The following is a 19,205-nucleotide window of genomic DNA, read 5'->3' on the forward strand; positions in this document are numbered from 1 at the left end:
AGAGGAGGCATGGTCTTTGTCTCTGGCGGCAGGCCCGAGGGCAGGCAGCGCGCCGCCCGGTAGGCAGGCCGCCCAACGTGCAGCGCCGTGCGACGTTCTGCCTGCCTGGCGGGCTGGCGGGCTGCTGACGCGCCATCGTCATCGGTTGGTCGCCGGCCACCCTGCCGCCGTCTTGTCCAGTCTCGGCGTTCTTCCTCAGCACTTTTATTTCGGCCGCTGCGGCGCTAGTGTGGTGTCGCTTTCGCCGGCTGTCGCTGCGAGTGGAGGTCCGCCAGTCCGCCACGCCACGCAGCCGCCCGAACGCGTCCGTCCGTCCGCCAGTCGAGTCCGGGTCTTCTACTGCCGGCCGCCCCGCCGCCAGAGCACCATCACGTCGACACCGCCCGCCGCCTGCCGTCCACGCCGTACTCGTTGTCGCCGAGAGTCTGGAGCGGACCCCGCTGGACTAGTTGGACTTGTTGCGCGAGCTCGAACCGGGACGCATGTGGCGCGCAGCGTGGACTGAGACACCACCAGCTCGACGTCCTCGAGGAGCGACCCGAACGATCCGCACGCCATGCCTCTGTGTTGTGTTGACATCGCGGTGGGCGCCCGCATGGTCGCCGTGCTCGGCGTGGTGAGTTTTGACGCTCTGTCTCTCTCGCCAGGGTGTCTAGTTTAGGCGAGGGAGAGAGGAACGACTGGAGTCAGTCTGCTGGGTCGTGGCCGTCGTGGCCTGCTTCGCGTTGATTGAGAGTGCCCCCTGTTCCTGCTGCAGGTGACGTCCACCGTGGTGGTGGCGCAGTTGGCCTCGGAGCTGGCGCGCGGCACGGGCGACGGCGGCGTGGCCGTGCTGCTGGGGCTGAGCCTGGACGAGCTGGACTCGAAGCAGCGCCACTCCCTGCACCGCGACCACCACGACCACCACGGTCCCTTCAAGGACGGCGTCGACGCCGAGCCGCAGCCCTTCGACCCCTTCGGTGAGCACACCGCGAGGCGAGCCGAAACGCTGGGTTGTTTTGGTCCGGTCCAAAGTCCGCTGCGCGCTGTGCAGTGCGGTCCGCGTCTATTCGCGGACATTCCCTCCAGGGCGACGGCTTGGCTTCGGTGACGTCATGCTCCCTGTTGCAGTGCGCGACGTTCTGGCGGGCTTCTTGGCGTTCGCCGCGCTCTACTGGACGGCCAGCGTCCTGCTCGCTCGCACCACCATCAAGGTGAGTGAGGCTTCGCCTGGCTTTGTCGACGCTGGGCGAAGACCAAGTTTTGTTTCTTTTTCTTGTTTTTCGACGTGATTGTAATTTTTGCGGTGCACTTTCCAGACGCTGCGGTGGGGCGCGCTGCCCTGGCTGCTGCTGCAGGCGCTGTCCGTCGCCTCGCAGATCGCCCGCGTCGTCGTGCAGGTGCTCGTCCTGGGGGAACCTCCTCGCGGCAGCGTCATCTTCCTCGTTCTGTCTCTCTCGCACCCATGGAGCATCCCGTGTAGGTGCGAGAGAGGCCGCCGGCCACCGCGCTGACGGCGAGCTTGTTGCAGGTGGCGCAGTACGGGCAGTTCGTGTCGGACGCCAAGCACCCCCTGCGCTACGTGCACCCCATGGCGCCGCACCCCTACCACAAGGCCGAGGACCTGCACGCCTGGGAGGAGCACGCCCGGCAGCACGAGCAGCAGCGCGACGAGGACGCGGAGCGCGCCGCCCTGGTGCACATCGCCGTCACGGCCATCTACCTGCGTAAGCCGCGCGCCTCGCCGAACTTTGTCCAACCTCTGCACTGTTCAACGCAATTGTTTTTGGTCCGCAGTGGTGAACGCGTACACGTGGCTGGTGGTCTTGGTGGCGCACAGGAGGTGGTCGTCGTCGGAGAAGCCCCAGCACCGCCACGCCGGCCCCGGCGACGAGGGCTACTGCCTGTCGACGCTGGCGTCCAAGGAGCCCCTCCGGTCCGACGAGGTGTGAACCGCTTGTGTGTTTGTGCCCGGCTTGTTTTCCTAGGAGGAAAGATTTTCTGTGATCGTTAGGTTTAACCGTTTTTTTCCGCGCGATAGATGCGCTTTTTAAAGTTTGAGTAAGATTACATAAGGGATAAGACTGTTAATTGTATGAATTTTTAATACGAATGAAATATAGACCACATTGTAAATACGGAGGCACGACTTTCCTTATTCCCCTACTTCTTTAGGAGCCTTTAATGGAATCGGGTTGGGACCTCCACCCTGCGGAAACTGTCGGCAAATAAGCCAGCAAAGCAATGACTCAGAAAACGCCCCTCTGACGTTGACACGCGGACGCGGCCCGACTGGGATATGGATGGAGTCCGTGAATGCGTGCTCAGCAGCGGCGTCCCCGCGGCCGCGTTCTGTCTCTGTCGCGCTCGTTCGGGGCGCCACGAGAGTGCGAGAGAGAGAGAGGTGTTGGAACCCGCGGCGGCGGCATGGTCACCGGGGACAAAAGAAGACCCGTGCACTGCGCGCCGCTCGCTGGCGGCAAAGTGCCGACGACTTGGATCGCGTTCTATCGCTCTATCCGCCCCCACACCCTTCTCCGTCTCATTCTATCATCTCTGTTTAGCACTTTCTTCTATTTTTTCCTCTCTCTATCTTCCCTTCATCCCCCGCGGCGGCGGCGCGTCAGCCTCGCCTTGCCGGCCTTGCCACACACACGCGCTCGCTCACACACACGACGACACAGTTGCGTTTCTCTCTCCGGATTTACGACCGATCCCCCCTCTCTCTCGCTCCCCCTGGGCGGAGGCGCGCTGCGGGGGCGTCCTTCCTCGCCCTGCCCCTAATGCTCTCCGCGTCTCGGCGAGGACAGAGAGATAAAAGCCGGAAAAGCTGCGGCAGCGTGGCCAATGGAAAGCGAGGATTTGTCTAGAGGGGCGCCGCCCGCGCCCGCCCGCCGCCGCGCCCCGCGCCCGCCGCCCCGCCCCCCCCGCCGCCCGCCCGCCGTGGAAGTACTCTGTCGGCCATTTTCTCGACGGCGCGGTTGTGGCGGCGGCGGAGCAGCGTTTTGGGAGGACGCCGTCGACGCCGCCGCCGCCGCACGCGCCGTCCATAAAAATGTAGTCGCGGAGGACGCCGGCAGCGCGGCGGATCCGCGCGCCGTACGGTATACGGCCCGCGGAAAAAGCGCGCCGCGCCAGTTTTCACGGCGGTCTCTCTCGCACTCTCACAACGCGCCCCGTGAGTGCGAGAGAGACAGACGGCTCGGCTGGGGTATGAAAATGATCACCTCGGCGGCGGCGGCGCGCGGCGCTAACCAACTCGTTTGCGCGCGGGAATGCTTCCCCGTCGGCCCGCCGCGGCCCGCCGCCATTACATACACAATTGCATTTCATTTACCGCAGCCAGCGTGCCGGTGTGCCGGTGTGCCCACCAGACAGCAGCATGTGTTGCCGCAGCTACCAGTGTTCTTGTGTACTTGTGGTCGCCGACGCCGGCGTAGGCAGCAGTGGCGTGGCCGAAGGTGCCGCCGCTTCAGCGGTTCGTCGCTCCGTCTCCCTCGCACCCTTACGGAGAGCCCCCTGAGTGCGACAGAGACAGGGCGGCGAGACCGGACCGTTCGCGCCTGCCCCCTGGCTACGCCGATGGTTACGCCGATGGCTTCGGCGCAACGCCACTGTAATGAGATCTCTCTCCCCGCTGCAGCAGACTGATTCCGAGAGCCGTCGCTCTGTCTCTCTCGCACTCATGCGGCGTCCCCTGTAGGTGCGAGAGAGACAGAGCGACGAAAACGACTCTCGAAATCAAGTCTCTGCAGTGCCTCACCTCACCGCTTCGCTGCTTACTCGCCTCGGCACGTGAGAAAATTCGCGGCCGGCGCGCCACAAGTCGAACCTTGTTAGTTTGCGGTCCGAGTCGGGCATGCCCTGCGATGCCCTGCAGGGCCTGCAGGACGGAGGGCGCGTCCATCGGCATGCCGGCCTCCGCCGCCACCTCCGGCACCGCGGTGCGCCGAGCCATCAGGACGGACTCCGACCTGTCTCTCTCACTCCACCCACGGGACGCGCGGCGAGTGCGAGAGAGACAGAGCGACGAGGGTGCTGTTCGGAATCAGTCACCTGGTGACACCGAGACACACACCCCCGGGCCGTCACGCAGTCACGCAGTCCGGCAGTCACGCTTCGAGACAAGCCGAGCTATGTTTGGCGCGGTGCTCTATCTCGTCGCTCACGTGCAGCGTGGGGCCGGGCCGCGGTGCCAAGGCGAGGCGGTGCCGCCTGGGAGGTAGGCAGCCCTTCGCGCACCTGTCTGGCGAGCAAGTTTGTTCGAAATCGATTGTAGCTCCTTTTCGATTAGTGTTGGTGAGTTTGGGCCTGTCTGGAGGACGACTGACTGACTAAAGTGCCTCGCTGCCACTCCGGGCCACCCTCCACACAAACACAGAAAGACGGGAGAGAGAGAGAGAAGGAAGAGGAGGAAGGAGAAGGAAGCAGGGCGATGGCCTTCTCACTCAGGATCCATTACTGACCACTAACAGCGTCACACAATTAGAAGGACGTCCGAGCCTCGCTCCGAGGCGAGCCGCTGGAGCTGCCGAGCCCCAACACCCCTCACTGCTCTATCAAGCCACAGAGCGCGCAGAAAAAGGGAAGGACGGCAAAGAAAGCAACCCTTTGCCCGCCGCCAGGCTGCCACGGCCCTGCAGGCCCATTCCGAAGTAGGTCTCTCTCTGGCGAGACCCGTCGAGACCTGCCACCCTGCCACGAGTGCGAGAAAGACAGAGCGATCCAAAGCTCGGAATCAGCCCGCAGGCACTTCTGCTTCCATTAGGCCCCATGCGTCGTGCCCGGCGTGTTTCGGAGCGTGTGTAAAATGGAGGAGAACTTTGCTACGCGCCATAATTCTCCCGGCTCTCTCTCTCCTTCTCACTCTCTCTTTCTCCCGGAGCACCTCTCTCTCCCCCCGTTTGCGACTCGAGCGGTATGCGCTCATCCGCGGCGAACGCAGATTTGAAGGCAGTTTGAGACGAATAAATAACGGTTTATGGGGCCGCAGGGCAAGAGCAGGCAAAAGGGTTCGGCCAACTTTATTTTGGCGGAACGGCTTGGCGGGGATTTCCTTCCAGGATCAGTGTCAGCGTTGCCCGAAAAAAAAAAAAGTTTCAGAATACCAAGGCGAGGAAAAATACCCGTACCTCACAACGGGTAGGATTCGCGCCAGTTTTGAAACGATCAAGTTTCCCCGCGGCTGAATTTCTCATACATGGATTAAAGGAGAGGGGGAGGGGAGTGAGAGAGACGGCGCGTTGTTTTGGTTCGCAACTCGTGCCTGTTCCCAAACACTGTCAAAGTTTGCTGTTTTCTAGTTCGTGTCAGCACGAACCCCACTCCAAAATCATGTCAGATATTACTCTAAACACATGTAGTATTCCCGTGAAGACCAGCAGGCCGCAGAAGGTTCGAAAGCCGTTTTTAGCTCTAAATTTATCAAGCGTTAACCTCACTTTTCCTCGTGTGGTCTGCAACCTTTGGAGACTGTAACCGTGTCTTTCTGTCTTCCAGAGACCAAATCAAGATGGAACTTGGGGCGGTAAGAGAGGAAAAGTATCTAAATGGTCGAAGAGTGGCAAAGGAAAACAAATAGAAAAAAAGCCGTTTAAGAGGAAAGAGGAACCTCAGTCCGAGGATGAGGATGAGAATGATGTGGATTTCGAAGTGGTCAAACCTAAAGATGTTGAAAGTGAAGACGAACAAGTAAATGACGAATCGACAGACCAACCTGCCAATCGACCCGTCAGTAAAACCGCAGGAGCTGTGACTGCTTTATTTAAAGATGTTGAAGACATTCCTTTCATGGAGCATAAAGATGTTACTCCTGTCGCCGAGAGTGTGTTTTCTGCTCAGCTTATTCACGATATGCCAATTCACCCTCATTTAGTGAGTACCTGCAATTTCTCTCCCTTTTCTTGGCTTTTTGAGTTTTTTTTTACAGCGTTTAATTTGTGAATTTTTAAATTTATTTGTAGATTGCAAATTTAGAAAAGAACATGGGTATGTCTAAAGTGACAACTGTCCAGCGTTTGTCTTACCCTGTAATTATGAGCGGAAAAGATACTCTTGTGCGCTCTCAGACAGGAAGTGGTAAAACTATAGCATACGCCTTACCCATAGTAGAAACTTTGCAGAAAATAAGACCAAAATTGCAAAGGTCTGATGGAGTTCGGGCTGTGGTGATTGTCCCGACACGAGAACTTGCTCTACAGACATATGAATGTTTTGTAAAACTTTTGAAGGTATAATTTTACCCTGCTCAATCAAAAGAAACTATAAATTAATATGAGTTATTAAAATTTGGTTTTAAAACTTTTTGAATTTCAGCCATTTACGTGGATTGTGCCTGGCTATTTAGTTGGTGGTGAGAAGAAGAAATCTGAAAAAGCCCGTTTAAGAAAAGGAATTGCCATTCTGGTGGGCACTCCGGGACGATTATTAGACCATGTTGAAACTACCAAAAATCTTGTTCTGGACAAAGTCCAGTGGTTGGTTATTGATGAGGCTGACCGTTTACTGGATATGGGTTATGAAAAGGATGTGGCAAGGTAAACTTCATTCTCAGAAAGGGCAATCTCAATGGATTTGTTAAATGCACTCTTTTAACAAATTTTTGTATCATTTGAAATTACAGTCTTGTTAGGTCTTTAAATGAGCAACAGTATGGTAATCCAGAAGGGGAGAAGGAACGGTTTCATCCCTTAGATGTTGATGCACCTGAAGTTAAGCCAAGCCTCCTGGAGTTGGCGGGACGGAATAATGTGAAAAGACAAACAATTATGCTCTCGGCCACTATGAGTGCTTCTGTTGACCGGCTGGCAGGTCTAACTTTAAAGCACCCTAAATTTGTTGATGCTGCAACTGTGAATGAAGATGGTGAAGAAGGTGACATGGAATTGATTGAAAAAGATCTAGTCATACCTGAGAGTCTAAGTCAATGGTATCTTCTCATTCCACCTAAGCTAAGACTAGTAACACTTGCATCTTTTATTGTTTGGAAATGTAGAGTAAGTATTGAGTAACAATAAATTAGCAAATACTCTGCAAAGCTACTGTTATGTTCTAATATTAGTTTTCCTTCTTTTAGATGTCTCATGAAAGAAAAATGCTCATATTTTTTGCTACTCAAGACATGGTAGATTTTCACACTGAGATGCTATCTTCGGTCCTTGGGACCCGTGAAAAGAAAACTGGAGAAGTTGATGACGACTCTGATCTTGAAGATGAATATGGTTTACTCAAGAAGAAAGATGAAGATGAAGAAGATGAAAAAGATCCGAGTTTAGTGGACATTGATTTTTTCAAACTCCATGGAAATATGACTCAAAAAGAAAGAACTGATGTTTTCAAAACATTTAGAAGTGCCACCTCAGGGGTTCTCCTGTGCACAGTAAGTAATAAATTCGTATAACATACCGCATGTGCGTCCTGCTCTCAGCAAATTAATTGTTTTTAATTACTTCTTTTAGGATGTTGCTGCTCGAGGTTTGGATCTTCCTCACATCGACTGGATTGTACAGTACACTGCACCCCCAACAGCTGCTGACTATGTCCACAGAGTTGGACGAACTGCTAGAGTGGGAACAGCTGGTTCAGCTCTCATCATACTAGCCCCTTCAGAGTCTACTTTTATTTCACAGCTTGAAGACCGTAAAGTCAAGTAAGCCTTTTCTGTTTGTCTTTAATCATTTTTTAAAATATTCTTTCTAATTTTTAAAATTATTTTTTTAGAATAAAGGAGGAGGGCTTAGAGCTCTGCCTACAAAGTCTCGTTCCCACCATGGCGGTTTCACATCCAGGCTTACTCAAGGTAAGTCATTTATTAAGGACAGAAAGTGCATTTTTGCTGTTCTGCAAAAATTTTTAGCACCTTTTTTTTTTTTTTAGATGCGGAAGGGCGCCACGGAGCTCGCCGCCACCAAGCTGCAGCTCCGCTTCGAGGACGCCGTGACCGGCCGCAAGGAGCTGCACGATCTCGCTTGCAAAGGTGCGTCGCGTTCTACGCGTGGGCGGGGGTGGGGGTGGGGGCGGAGGACCGCCGCGCGCCCGTGAGGTAGGCCACCCATCGAGCCGGGGGACCCAGTGCCCCTGGTGGGCAGGCCACCCAACCGGCCTGCGTGCCATGCGTAGGTGTGCGTGCCGCCGTGTGGGTGGGCAACCCACCTGCCACCCGCACGGAGCCCAGAGCCAAGGAAACCACTGCCACTCTCTGCCTTTCCGTCTGTTGCAGCCTACGTGTCGTTCGTCCGGTTCTACGCCAGCTACCCAGTGGACGCGCGCGCCGTGTTCAACTTCAAGGCGCTGCACCTGGGCCACTACGCCAAGAGCTTCGCGCTCAAGGACGCGCCCTCGCAGATCGGCGGCCTGGGCAAGAAGCAGTGGCTGGACCGCGGCAAGGCCAAGGCGGGCCACGGCGGCCAGGGCGGCAGGCCGTCTGGAGGCCCTCGCCACGCCGGCGGCGACTGGCAGCAGCAGCGGCAGCAGCGGCCCCGGGGGTAGGTTGATCAGGCTGGCCCTGCTGGACGAAGGCAACAAGAAACGAAAAGGGGTCCTCGCCTCGGAGGCTTTACCGGCAGCAGACGACGGGGAAAAAAGTGAATTAGTGTTCCATGCAGAGGCAGCCTGCCTCTAAGGGGCTTTTTGTTTTGTTTGGTTACCGTGGCGCAGGCCGATGCAGCCGATGCTGGCCGACGCGTAGGCCTTTAGGCCCCAGCCCTTCCCAGATGCAGCACTCGAACGCCACAATGGGTCTGGGATACGACACGCTTTGACGTGGTAATCACCCTGTGCATTAATCTGCTCTATATCTGCTGGAGAGGGGGTCCGGACCGTCCGGACTCCGGAGCGGCAGCGCACGGTCCTAAACGCGGAGGTAGGCCTGGGACAGGGGGTGCAGGCACCGTGCAGCACGGCGCTCTGTCTCTCTCGCTCTCCGAGGGGCGCCCCGCGGGCGTGCGAGAGAGACGGCGCGACGGCATGGGTCTGCAGCGGGTGCAGCGTGACAGCGGTTTGTGTGATTGATCGAGGCTCTTCTTGAGTTTAACGCCCCGTTCCCCGGGCAGGCCACGGCACCGCCTGGACGGCACGGCACGGCACGGCCGGGTTTGATGGTGTGGGATCGGACCATCGGGAGCCCAGTGCCTACGCTCTGCCTCTGTTCCAAGCGTCGCCCAAGTTGTTGAAATGGTTGCCAGTGACATGAGAACCCCGCCTGGGCCTGGGGAGGACACGCTTGCGGTGGAGGCCAGCAGGGCGATTCGGAACACCGCTTCCGTCGCTCTGTCTCTCTCGCACTCGTGGCGCCCTCCGCCGGGGTGCGAGAGAGACAGCGGAATCCGTCTGCTGGCCGGGGTCCCCTGCGACCGCCGGCATTAAGTTGATCCACTTGGGCTGCTCGGCGTGCTCCGCGGGGGGCGGGGCGGGGCGCGGCGGGGGTGGAAGCGGCAACACAACATGCCATCAGATTTATAATCTCATCAAGGCTGCCGCTCAGCTAATTGCTGCAGATCCGTCCTGAAGGGAGGGAGAGAGAGGGTTGCCCCATGTGGCCAAACTAGCACTGGGCCACTTCGCCCGGCCACAAGCCGCAGCCCCGCAGCCCGCACACGGCGATGGCCCTCGCTCGGAACCAATGAAGACGCGGTGCGGCGCGGCACGGCGCGGCTCGTGGCAAAGCTCATTAATGACTGGCTTCCCGCGCGTTCTAGACCGATCCTCTTGATTAGGCCGCGGGAACAAAATGTATCGCGATTTCGCGGCCGCCCGTCCGGGTGTCACGCCACCGGCGCCGCGGGTTCGACTCCCAGTGCCGGCGTCACGAATTTTTCAGATGCGTACCCGCGCGGGGTGAAATCGGAAAAGTAACCCGCGGGGTTTTGACTTCTGACGGGCGGCCGTTGTCGGCCTCTCCTCTGCACCCTTTGGCTTTGCCGAACGCGGTCCACCGAAGCGTTGCGCGTTCCCACAGGACGGGCCGTGATGGATGCTGGGGCACTCGATGGAGCTGCGTGGATTCTGGCACCGCCCGGGCACCGGCCGCCGCCGATATGAGACCGCAACCACACGATTAGGGGGCGGGGCGGGGCGGGGCGGGGTGCGGCGGGTCGTCGTCGGCTCGCCGCCCTCCCAAAGGGGCGGGCCAAACTGGACCCCCAACAGTCGGCGGGGGGTCCTTAGTCTTTTGCTGCGGGACCGCCGGACTCCTGGGTAGCGCGCTGCAGCGGCGCGGCGCGGCGCGTGGTCGCCCTCTCTGCCTGTCTCTCTCGCTCTGGCTGCCTGTCGCTGTCCTCCTCGCTCCCCGCCTAATGCGCGTTTCTCTCCGTCGAGCGGTTCCTCTCGCGGCGTCCGCGCCCCATCTGCTCTGGCCGCGCTGGCCGCGCTAGGCGAAGTCATCGGGGTGCCCCGGGCGGCGCGAATGCCGGCGCCGATTTGTTTCTGTTGCATTCGGGAGCTTTGATTGAACGGGTTGGCGTTGGATCGGCGGCGTGGAGTCCCGCCCGAGGAGTGCTCAGTAGGTCCGCGTAGATCCCCGCGGGTCCGCGCAGGCCTCGGTGCAGGCCCGGGCCCCACGTCCCGAGTCCCTACCGGTTCCCGCGGTGCTGGGCGCGTCGTCGGTCGTCGTCGGCGCGTCCCGTGGGGATGCGCATTGATTGGCGCGTCTTGCTACCTGTGTGGTCATTAATCAGTACCTGGATTGTGTTCGGACTGCCTCGGGGCGAGGCGCGGTGCGCGGGCCTGGCACCAATGTGGTACCAATGCGGTACCGATGTGCCCCCGGGCCCAGCAGTGCCCGCCCGGCCGGCCATTGTCGCTGCCGTTGTTGCCGGCCGGATTTGGCCCTTCTGGGCTTTATCACTGGTAATTTAATTAATCTGATGATGATGGCGGCGACGCCGTAACTACCTCACTCTCTCACTCCGCAGCCGCGAGCGAGGAATGCCTCCTGCGAATAGCCTTCCAGCGAAGTGAGGCGCTATTCACACGACGGCGCTTATTGGCAGGGAACGCCGCGGCAGCGCTGAAGAGTGTCGCTCTGTCTCTGTCGCACCCCCACGGGGCGCCCCGCGAGTGCGAGAGAGACAGAGCGGCGGGGGCAGACCAAGGGGCAGACCCCCGGGGCCGTAATGGCGGCTCGGCTCGCAAGTCGGCCGCTAAAAGCTCTAAAAGGGGCGTAAAAAACGCGCCCGGCGCGCCGCCCCGCCGCGCGGGACTCCTCTCCAGGACGACGGGAAGGGGTGCGCGAGGGGCGGGGCAGGCGGGGCGGGCCGAGGCCGTCGGCTTCATCAGCGAATCAAGCCGTATGGGTCTTCTTTATCTTGCCGGTAATGAGCGCTGCCTCTAGTGTAGTGGCGCGGCCCGCCACGCCCGCCAGGCCCGCCGCCTGTGAGCGCTACGAGCGCAGCCGTGCGGTAAAGTCGATTTGTGAGGCGCCCCGCCCGCCCCGCCCCGCCCCGCCCCGCCCCGCCCCGCCCCGCCTCTGGCGTCGGGAGGCTGCCCGCGGATTCCGCCGGATTAAATAGAAAACTATTAAGCGCATCTGGAATTCGGAAAGCAGGCTTGGCTGCCTCGGCCGACGCCGTGCTCGCGCTCGCCGAGGCGTGGTGGCCGTGCCGCCGTTCGCGAGCGAGGCAGCCCGCCGCCACACTGCCGTCAGCCGCGCGGCCTAACGCCTAACCGCCACCGGCCGGCATTTCACCGCCGCGGCCGGCCTGCCACGGCCCCCGGAATGATGATCAGAGGAAATCGTTAAAAAAAGTAGCCGCGTGGCGTTGGCCGGCCGGCGTGATTGAAGACGCGTCGCGCCGCCCCGCCGCCCCGCCGCTCTGGCGGCTGATGTTCTTGCGGCCATTCCAGCCGAGCGGCGGGGCGGCGGGGCGGCCGGCGGCCGAGCCCTTTGGACTGGCCTGCAGTGGACGCCCGGCCCCTAGCCGGCCCGTGTCCAACGCGTCAAGTGGCGTGCTCGTGCGCGGGGCGGGGCGGGGCGGGGCGGGGCGGAATCCTTCTGTGCCGCGGCACTCCGCTCGCTCGGCCCCACTGGCGGCGTCGGGCTGACGGCTTCTTCAAACACACCGACAGAGCCGGTGCGAGAGAGACGGAGCGAGTAAGCCACGGGTCCGCCGCGGTGCACCCGCGGGGAAAAGAGAGACAGAATAAAAAGAGGAGAGGTGGAGAGGGCGTGCTCTGTCCAGCGCCGTGCCTTCCTCAGCGCGTGCCGCGCCAGTGTAGCGTCCTGGACGCGGGCCTGCACGTCCAGGAAGGGGACGCTGGAGGCCTTGTCTTCGCCCCGTTGTTGACGGTTTTGTTTTTGTTGTTGCAGCGGACCGGGTTCGAGCCGCGGGCTGGCGGGCGGCAGGGGCACTGGCAAGATCATGGACGGCAAGCCGGGCTCGGGCGCGGCCATGAAGAGCACGCAGGCGGTGCACAGCAAGCCCTCCCCCTTCGGCGTCAAGGTGTCCGAGGCCAGGGCCACCAAGATGGCCATCTCGGAGTTCTCCAGCGGGCTGGCGCCGAGGAAGAGGAAGAAGAAGGAGGATTGAGCGGCTTTTGTTGTTTTTGGTTGGGCTGGACGCGGACGGAAAAGAATCAGATTATTATTTTTAATAAAAGACCGTCACTGTTACAGAACCTTGCCTCTTGTTTTTCCCTAAAGTCACCAAAATAACAGCAGCGATTAGCCGAAATACGACGCATGGCAGCGAGCGGGTGGCCTACCCTCGACTCTGCGGGCGCACAGCCAGCGCACAGCAAGGTGCGAGGCACTCTCTCACCAGGTCGAAATTACCAACGACGATAGAGTTACGCACACAGAAGTCGAGGCAAAGCCCCGCGCAAACTGGTAACTGGTGCACTGCGAAAGCCTTCCTTTTGCAGTGTAGGCGGGCCTGGCGCCACGCCTGATGCGGGTCGATTAGAGCAGAGCGCCGCCGGCCGGCCCGGCTCGCCCAGGAATGACCCAACTTTGCGGAAACTTACAGTGTCTCAGTGGGGCTCGGCCCGTTGCCGTGGCGAATCGCGTCTCGACGAGCAAACTCGGAGCAAACAGCCCCGGGCAGTACAGTGTCATGCAGAAAACGGCGCACAGGAGGAGCAGAGAGAAGAAGAAGAAGGAGAAGAAGCCGAGCGGCGGTCAGATTTAGCGACCCGCGTTCGCGTTTGCTCCGCTACTCCGCGTGCGAGGGACTCTCCACGCCATCCCCGCCGAGAGTCCCTCGCGCGCGGGGTAGCGCTGCGACGGTCCGACTGCCACACTGCCACGCACCATGGCCCGCTGGGGTATTAGTCACGGTGCCACCTACACGGAATGGCAGACAGGTGCGCCTGTGTGTGTGAGTGTGTCTGTCTGTGTGTGCGGCACTAAGCACTGGCGTCAGCGCGGAGCCTGCACTACTGATTGCACAATTAGGCAGGAAACACCTCCGAGGCGCCAAAAGCCAGTGCTCCCCCTCCGCCCTCCCCTCTCCCCGGAGACCCTCCCCACTGCAAAACTGCCACGCTGACAAATGCCCGGGCCTCCACGGGGCGTGTCCGGCCTTGCCATTTTCGCGACCGTCCCGCCGGTGTCGGAGCTAAACACCGCAATGAGGGCAGTGCACACACAACCAACGCACGGCCCGACGACGCCCCGACACAAGGTGTCCAGGAGGCTGCATAGGGCTGCCGATGAGCAATAATTAGTGTCATTGGAGTGGCATTCCCACGGATACACCACACAGCACCACACAGTGGCGTGGCAGCGCGGAGAGGCGGCGGCGTGTCGGCAGGGTGGGCCCCTTCGGCCGCGTCGGCCCCTTCACACACGCTCACACACACACACACACACACACACACAGAGGCACGAGAGGGAGCCGAGCGCAAAGAGTCGATTCATCGTCCTTAAACCAACTTCTCCGTTCTGGCTGTATCAAAGTAAAACGCGAGCAAAGTGGCGGCCGAGGGGCGTGGCCGCCGCACCGTCCGGGCCCCGCCCCGCCCCGCCCCGCCCCGCCCGCCCCGCCCCGCCCCCGCCCCGGGGGCACGGCCCGCTCTTTGGGCCGGGCTGGGCTGGGCCGGGCTGGCACCGCCCTCTTCATTAGCTCTTATTTGCTCTGGCTTTGAGACGCTTTGAGCTCTGCCGCGTCGCCGCGTCCCGCGTCCCGCGTCCAGCGGCCATGTCATCCCATCCCGTGGCAGCCGCACTGCCCAGCGGCCCCAGCGGCGACGACAGCCCGCGTCAGCTGCAGTCCGCTTTCCTGCATCTCTTCAGCCCGAGAGTTCGGGCGCATCATCAGTGACCCACCTTTAGTAACAATAAACAAGCAATAACAGAATTAAAATACTGATCAGGAGTCTGTTGAAGAAACTGGAACGGAGCCGATGCGCTTCCCACGGCGTCGCCTTCGCCGCGCGATCGCGGCCCGCACACTGCAAGGGCCGCGCTTGGTCCAATTAAGAGATCTCTTGGCCGCGCCGCGCAGAGCCCCTCCGGAGTCGGTGTCTGCGAGAGTCTCGAGAGTCTCTCTAGCGCTGACTCGCCGATTCGCAGCCATCGCCGCCATTGTGCCTTTAATCAGCGGTATTGTGTCAATAATCTGGCTGATTGGGGCCCCGCCTCGCCCCGCCGCGCCCCGCCGCGCCCCGCCCGGCCCCGCCACATTGGCGAACGGTGAGGACGCCGACGAGGGCGCCGAGGACGACGAGAGCAGGGCGCACGACGCACAAAAGGCGGCGGGGTGCGCCTGCAGTCTCTATCCTTGTCTCTTTCTATCTTGCGGGGCGCCGTGTGGGATTCGAGCAGAGAGAGAGAGAGAGACAGAGAGACGACAGCTGTGCGGAACCAGTCGCTTTACTCCTCGCAGGTGAAACGGTATTATTGGCAGATACTCAACGCGCGCTTTTTCCCCAAAGGGTTTATTCAAAGCGACACGTCTGTCGACACACGCACGCGCGCGCACGCACACACACACACACAGGCTGCCGACACAAAGGCGTAAGTTCGCTTCGAAACAGCAACAAGGGACCGCCATGGCCTGCATTGTCGCCGGAGGACTCCGGTATTAATTGTTGCCGGGGGCGCCGCGGGCTGCCGTGGCGGCGTGGCTGGCCGTGCGGTGTAGTGGTTTCGTCGCTCCCCTTCGCGACGCCCCCCGTGAGTGCGAGAGAGACGGAGCGACGGCGTTCGGCACCAGCCCGCGGTGGGCAAACGCGGCGACAGAGTCACATCCTCGATAGAGGACCAGGACCACGACAATGCGGTGAAAGGCTAGTTACGGCTACATTCAGGGCGCCTCTCCACCAGCCTCTCTATCCGGCCGGCGAGCGGCACACAGTGGGCCAGAAGACCGGTGAAAACAGCGACAGCGCCACTGGAAACGAACGCCACGAAATCCGCTTTATTTTTCCGCTCGCTTCCCGAGTGTGACATTTCCCCCTCCCCCTCCCCCCTCGTGTCACGCTTTTATTTTCACACCCGTGTTCGACATCCGCAGCAAACCGGCGCGATTGAAAGGCCCGACCGGCCAATCGGTGCACCGTCTCTCTCTCTCTCTCTCTCTCTCTCTCTCTCTCTCTCTCTCTCTCTCTCTCGCACTCGCGTACTGGTCGATTCCGCGCTTCCGTCCGCCGGTCCATTTAGGGCCACCTCCTCCCTCGCCCCGCGCCTCGCTCCGTCTCTCTCGCACTCACGGGGCGTGCCGCTTAGGAGCGAGAGAGACAGAGCGACTCTCGGGATCGGTCCGCTGATGAGATCACACAGTCGGTCCACCTCTCCCGCCGGAGCGCCGGAGACACAATGCATCGCCATGTCCGCGCGCTGGCGCGCTGGCTGCCGCGGCTGGGGCATTCTAATTGGTAATTACCTGGAACAAATGAAACTCGTGAAGCCCTGGCCGGCCGCGGCCCGCCGCCACACTGTCTGGCACTCGCAGGCACGCAGTGCCACGCAGTGCCACGCAGTGCCACGCACCCTGGTGTCGAATCGTCGAACTGACCGGCGGCGCCGCTGCCGCTGTTTGAAATTCCGCGCCGTTTCCGCTTTCGTTGTCCACGCTTTTGGGCTTTTCGGCGGTCTTTTGTTGCCTGAACGCGGTGGGTGCAATTAAAAGCTCGTCACCGCGCCAAGCGAACGACTAACCCGTCGCCATGGGCAGCCCAGCCATGGGAACGGCCAGGGACGCGCGCCAAGCGGCCTGCCTGGCAACGCACAGTGGGCCAGAAGACCAGTAGGACGGCCGAATTCGGCAGTGGTTACCGCTAAACGGCCGCCGATCCGCCAATCCCACACGAACGCGAACGGCCGGAGAAAAGCGACACTGCGGCCCGACGTTCCAACTCGTTACCGAGTGACATAAATCATTTTCCTTCCAGAAAACAATGGACGCCTTGTTTCCAGGCGGGGCGGTGCTCTCGTCGCTCTGTCTCTCTCGCACCCGCACGGGCCGCCGCGTCAGTGCGAGAGAGACAGACGCTGTCGCGCTGTGTGGGACGCTGCCTTGACCACCGGGCGGCGGCGTCCGAACCGGCCCGGACCGCGTCCGAGACCGGAGGGCGGACCCGGAGGACGCCGACGACGAGCACGGAGGAGCCCGGAAAGACATAGCGGAACCCTGGCGCCGGAAATGGGCCGGAAGCGGCCAGATCCGGGCTGTGGGCGGCGCTAAGTCGACACATTATGCGTCTTAAGCGCCCTCGTTAAACCACGTTCATTACAATGCCGAGCTGCCGAGCTACTCGGGCCGGGGACCGCTCAGGGCAGCGCCATGGCAGCGCACAGTGGGCCGCAGGACCGGTGGAGGCGGTCAAAACCCCGGACGCGTTTTGAGCTCCAGAGTCGCTAAATGGGACTCGAACAGGACGTGTGACCCCACCAATGGATTGCTCTCCGAACGAGGAATCCATTGGTGGGGTCACACGTTCGATTCGAGTCATGTTCAGCGACTCTGGAGCTCAAAACTCGTCCAGAGTTTTGGCCGCCAGCGCCGGTCTTCTGGCCCACTGTGCAGCGCAGCCCGGGCGAGCGCGAGACACTCGAGACTCTGGCGGGGTGTGGGAGGGGGCGAACACCCTGCACTGGTTGCGACCTACCCCAACAGCCCTTGTTTCGTCTGTTCGCGTGAAAACCCCAGAGCTGAATTTCTCTTACAGGGTGCGGTTTTTGGAGGACGCCAAATTTCGTTTTCCGCGCGACCTTGCCGCCTGTGTTGGCGAGGGCGGCCGTCTCCGTGCGCTGCCCGGAAGGCCCTGTCGCTGTCTCTCTCGCTCCCCTTCACGCCCGCCCGTGCGTGCGAGAGAGACAGCGCGACACTGCTTGGGCGTCGCGCATCCCCCCGGCCACTCCTTTGGGGCCTTGGCAGCCTTGGCAGCAGCCCGGACACCGGAGCCCCATCGCGTCGCCGACCCGGAAGAGCTCGTGCGCCGTCTTCCGGAAGCGTCCCGGAAGCGGACCGGAAGTTGACCGGAAGTCGCCGCGCGGGTCGTAAGTCCGAGATAATTATTCGTCTTAAATGCAATTAGCGAGCGGGGTTGCGAAAAGGGGTGGCGGACCCAAGCGCACCACTCCGCAGACTGACCCGAGAGTCGTTTCCTCCGTCTCTCTCGCACCTACACCGCTAGCCCCACGAGTGCGAGAGAGACAGAGCGACGACGATGACTCTCGGAATTATCCTGCTGTTGCACAGTGGCACGGAGACTAAACGATCCGGCCACCTCCGCAACGCGTCTCTGGAAACACCACCACCTGCACTCATCATTATGCTCCAAGTTCCTCAAGTTACCTGCATGCGAAAATAAATTAACGGAAATTTGAATTATTTCTCCCGACTGCTAATTTAATTTTCTGTCCCGAAAGCAAGCAAGCAAGGAGTCGGTATGAGGGGTGCACGTGTGTGTGTGTGCGCGCGCGCCTGTGTGTGTGTTCTTTGCTCATCCAGCGGTGGCGTCGTGCACAGCCGTGAAATGGGGTAGCGACACCCATCTTCGAATAATGAGTCTTCTTCGTCAGCAGCGCATGGGGTGCTCATAACCATACACAAACACACACATACACACACCTACCTACACACACACAGACACACACACCGTTTGCATGCGTGCGGCTGCGTGCGGCGCGGCCGTTGCATGCGATGCATTTTATGCCGAGGTGTGCGAAATGGCCCCGCCGCACTTTGTATTGTTTGTACCCGCAATTAGACTTTTTCTTCCGGCCGTTTACGAGTGTGTTTGGGGGCCGCCAGGTGCCCTGCCCGCCCTGCCCCGTGTGACAGCGAGCCAACGCTTGATTGTTGATTCGCCTCGTAAAAAAAAAGTGGTTCAGTAGCACAGCGAGTCGCGCCTCACCTCCGCGGTCAATGCCGAAACAAACACGGTCAAATGGCGCGCGCGGACAGGCATCCTTGAGCCGCGCGCGCTTTTACCGCGCATTTCCATTTTTCGCGCTGCGCCGTGTAAAGTTTATGGGGCCGATTGCCGCCACCAGGGGCGCGCGCGTCGTAAACTACGAGAAGGGGAAGAGGGAAAACAAAAATAAGGAAGAAGAAGAGAGAGAAATGCTATGGCGTTTTGCTTTCTCTCATGGAAGGTTAGGCTACATGGACAGCGGAATGACACCCGCGTGGTTTTGGCGAATTGATAGTTGACGATAAGAGAGCAGGGCGTTCTCATGAGTCCGTTTCATTAGCGGCCGCCCAGTTGCTTTTTATCTCCCTCTCTCTCTAATTTGAAGTGCACATGCGGGCTGGCCAATTATTGGTGCTAAACGGACTTAAGCGGGAACACCACTAGTTGAAAAACGGAATGCGCGCTCCAATTAGAGTGTTGGCAGCACTGCGCCTCTGTCGGGGGGACAGAAAAATCATTTTACTCCACACACAAAAAAAAAAGCGAGCCCGGCTAGTCTGTTCCCAAACAGCTCCGTCTCTCTCTCGCTCTCAGAGGGAGCCCCGTAGCGGTGCGAGAGAGACGGAGCGATGAAGCACTGTTCGGAAGTAGTCCGCTGCTTCTGGTGCACTGGGCGCAGACACGCCCGGCTGACCCCGTGCCCGCGCGCGCACACACACACACCGACACACACACAGAGCGCAGGGCACGTTCGCGTCGTTAATTAATTTGCGGCTGGTATCCGGTGGTCGGTCGGTCGGTCGGCCGGTCGCAAGCGGTGGCGCTTTTGGAACGCACCCAACGAGACGCGCGGTGCTGCCAACTTCTGCATCGCGCCGCTTGACGCCCCGTCGTCGCGATTGTCCCGCTCTGCGCCGCGTGGGTGACCA

At 60.4% G+C, this 19,205-nt stretch overlaps 2 protein-coding genes across 2 annotated transcripts; both read left to right on the forward strand.

The window, feature by feature from the left end:
• Positions 1–216: 216 nt before the first annotated feature.
• LOC117640003 lies at positions 217–2,121 on the forward strand. Its single transcript, XM_034376150.1, has 6 exons — positions 217–616; positions 758–959; positions 1,111–1,193; positions 1,299–1,379; positions 1,511–1,706; positions 1,777–2,121. Exons 1-6 carry the CDS (start codon positions 557–559, stop codon positions 1,929–1,931), a joined length of 777 nt encoding a protein of 258 aa, XP_034232041.1. The 5' UTR covers positions 217–556; the 3' UTR covers positions 1,932–2,121.
• Positions 2,122–5,201: 3,080 nt separating this feature from the next.
• LOC117640322 (probable ATP-dependent RNA helicase DDX31) lies at positions 5,202–12,591 on the forward strand. Its single transcript, XM_034376741.1, has 11 exons — positions 5,202–5,373; positions 5,479–5,853; positions 5,943–6,209; positions 6,295–6,515; positions 6,602–6,974; positions 7,055–7,357; positions 7,437–7,627; positions 7,699–7,777; positions 7,855–7,954; positions 8,198–8,462; positions 12,284–12,591. The coding sequence occupies exons 1-11, from the start codon at positions 5,314–5,316 to the stop codon at positions 12,501–12,503; spliced, it is 2,454 nt and encodes an 817-aa protein (XP_034232632.1). The 5' UTR covers positions 5,202–5,313; the 3' UTR covers positions 12,504–12,591.
• Positions 12,592–19,205: the final 6,614 nt, after the last annotated feature.

Source organism: Thrips palmi, unplaced genomic scaffold (genome assembly GCF_012932325.1).
Source record: "Thrips palmi isolate BJ-2018 unplaced genomic scaffold, TpBJ-2018v1 HiC_scaffold_12, whole genome shotgun sequence".
In the NCBI taxonomy this organism is placed as follows: domain Eukaryota; kingdom Metazoa; phylum Arthropoda; class Insecta; order Thysanoptera; family Thripidae; genus Thrips; species Thrips palmi.

Bases quoted from the DNA above. Each gene is read 5' to 3' on its own strand.
- LOC117640322 (XM_034376741.1), top strand. From the start codon at position 5,314: ATGTCAGATATTACTCTAAACACATGTAGTATTCCCGTGAAGACCAGC. The intron at 5,854-5,942 runs GTGAGTACCTGC...ATTTATTTGTAG, and splicing joins TGCCAATTCACCCTCATTTA to ATTGCAAATTTAGAAAAGAA. The intron at 6,975-7,054 runs GTAAGTATTGAG...TCCTTCTTTTAG, and splicing joins TTATTGTTTGGAAATGTAGA to ATGTCTCATGAAAGAAAAAT.
- LOC117640003 (XM_034376150.1), top strand. From the start codon at position 557: ATGCCTCTGTGTTGTGTTGACATCGCGGTGGGCGCCCGCATGGTCGCC. The intron at 960-1,110 runs GTGAGCACACCG...TCCCTGTTGCAG, and splicing joins GCAGCCCTTCGACCCCTTCG to TGCGCGACGTTCTGGCGGGC. The intron at 1,194-1,298 runs GTGAGTGAGGCT...TGCACTTTCCAG, and splicing joins TCGCTCGCACCACCATCAAG to ACGCTGCGGTGGGGCGCGCT.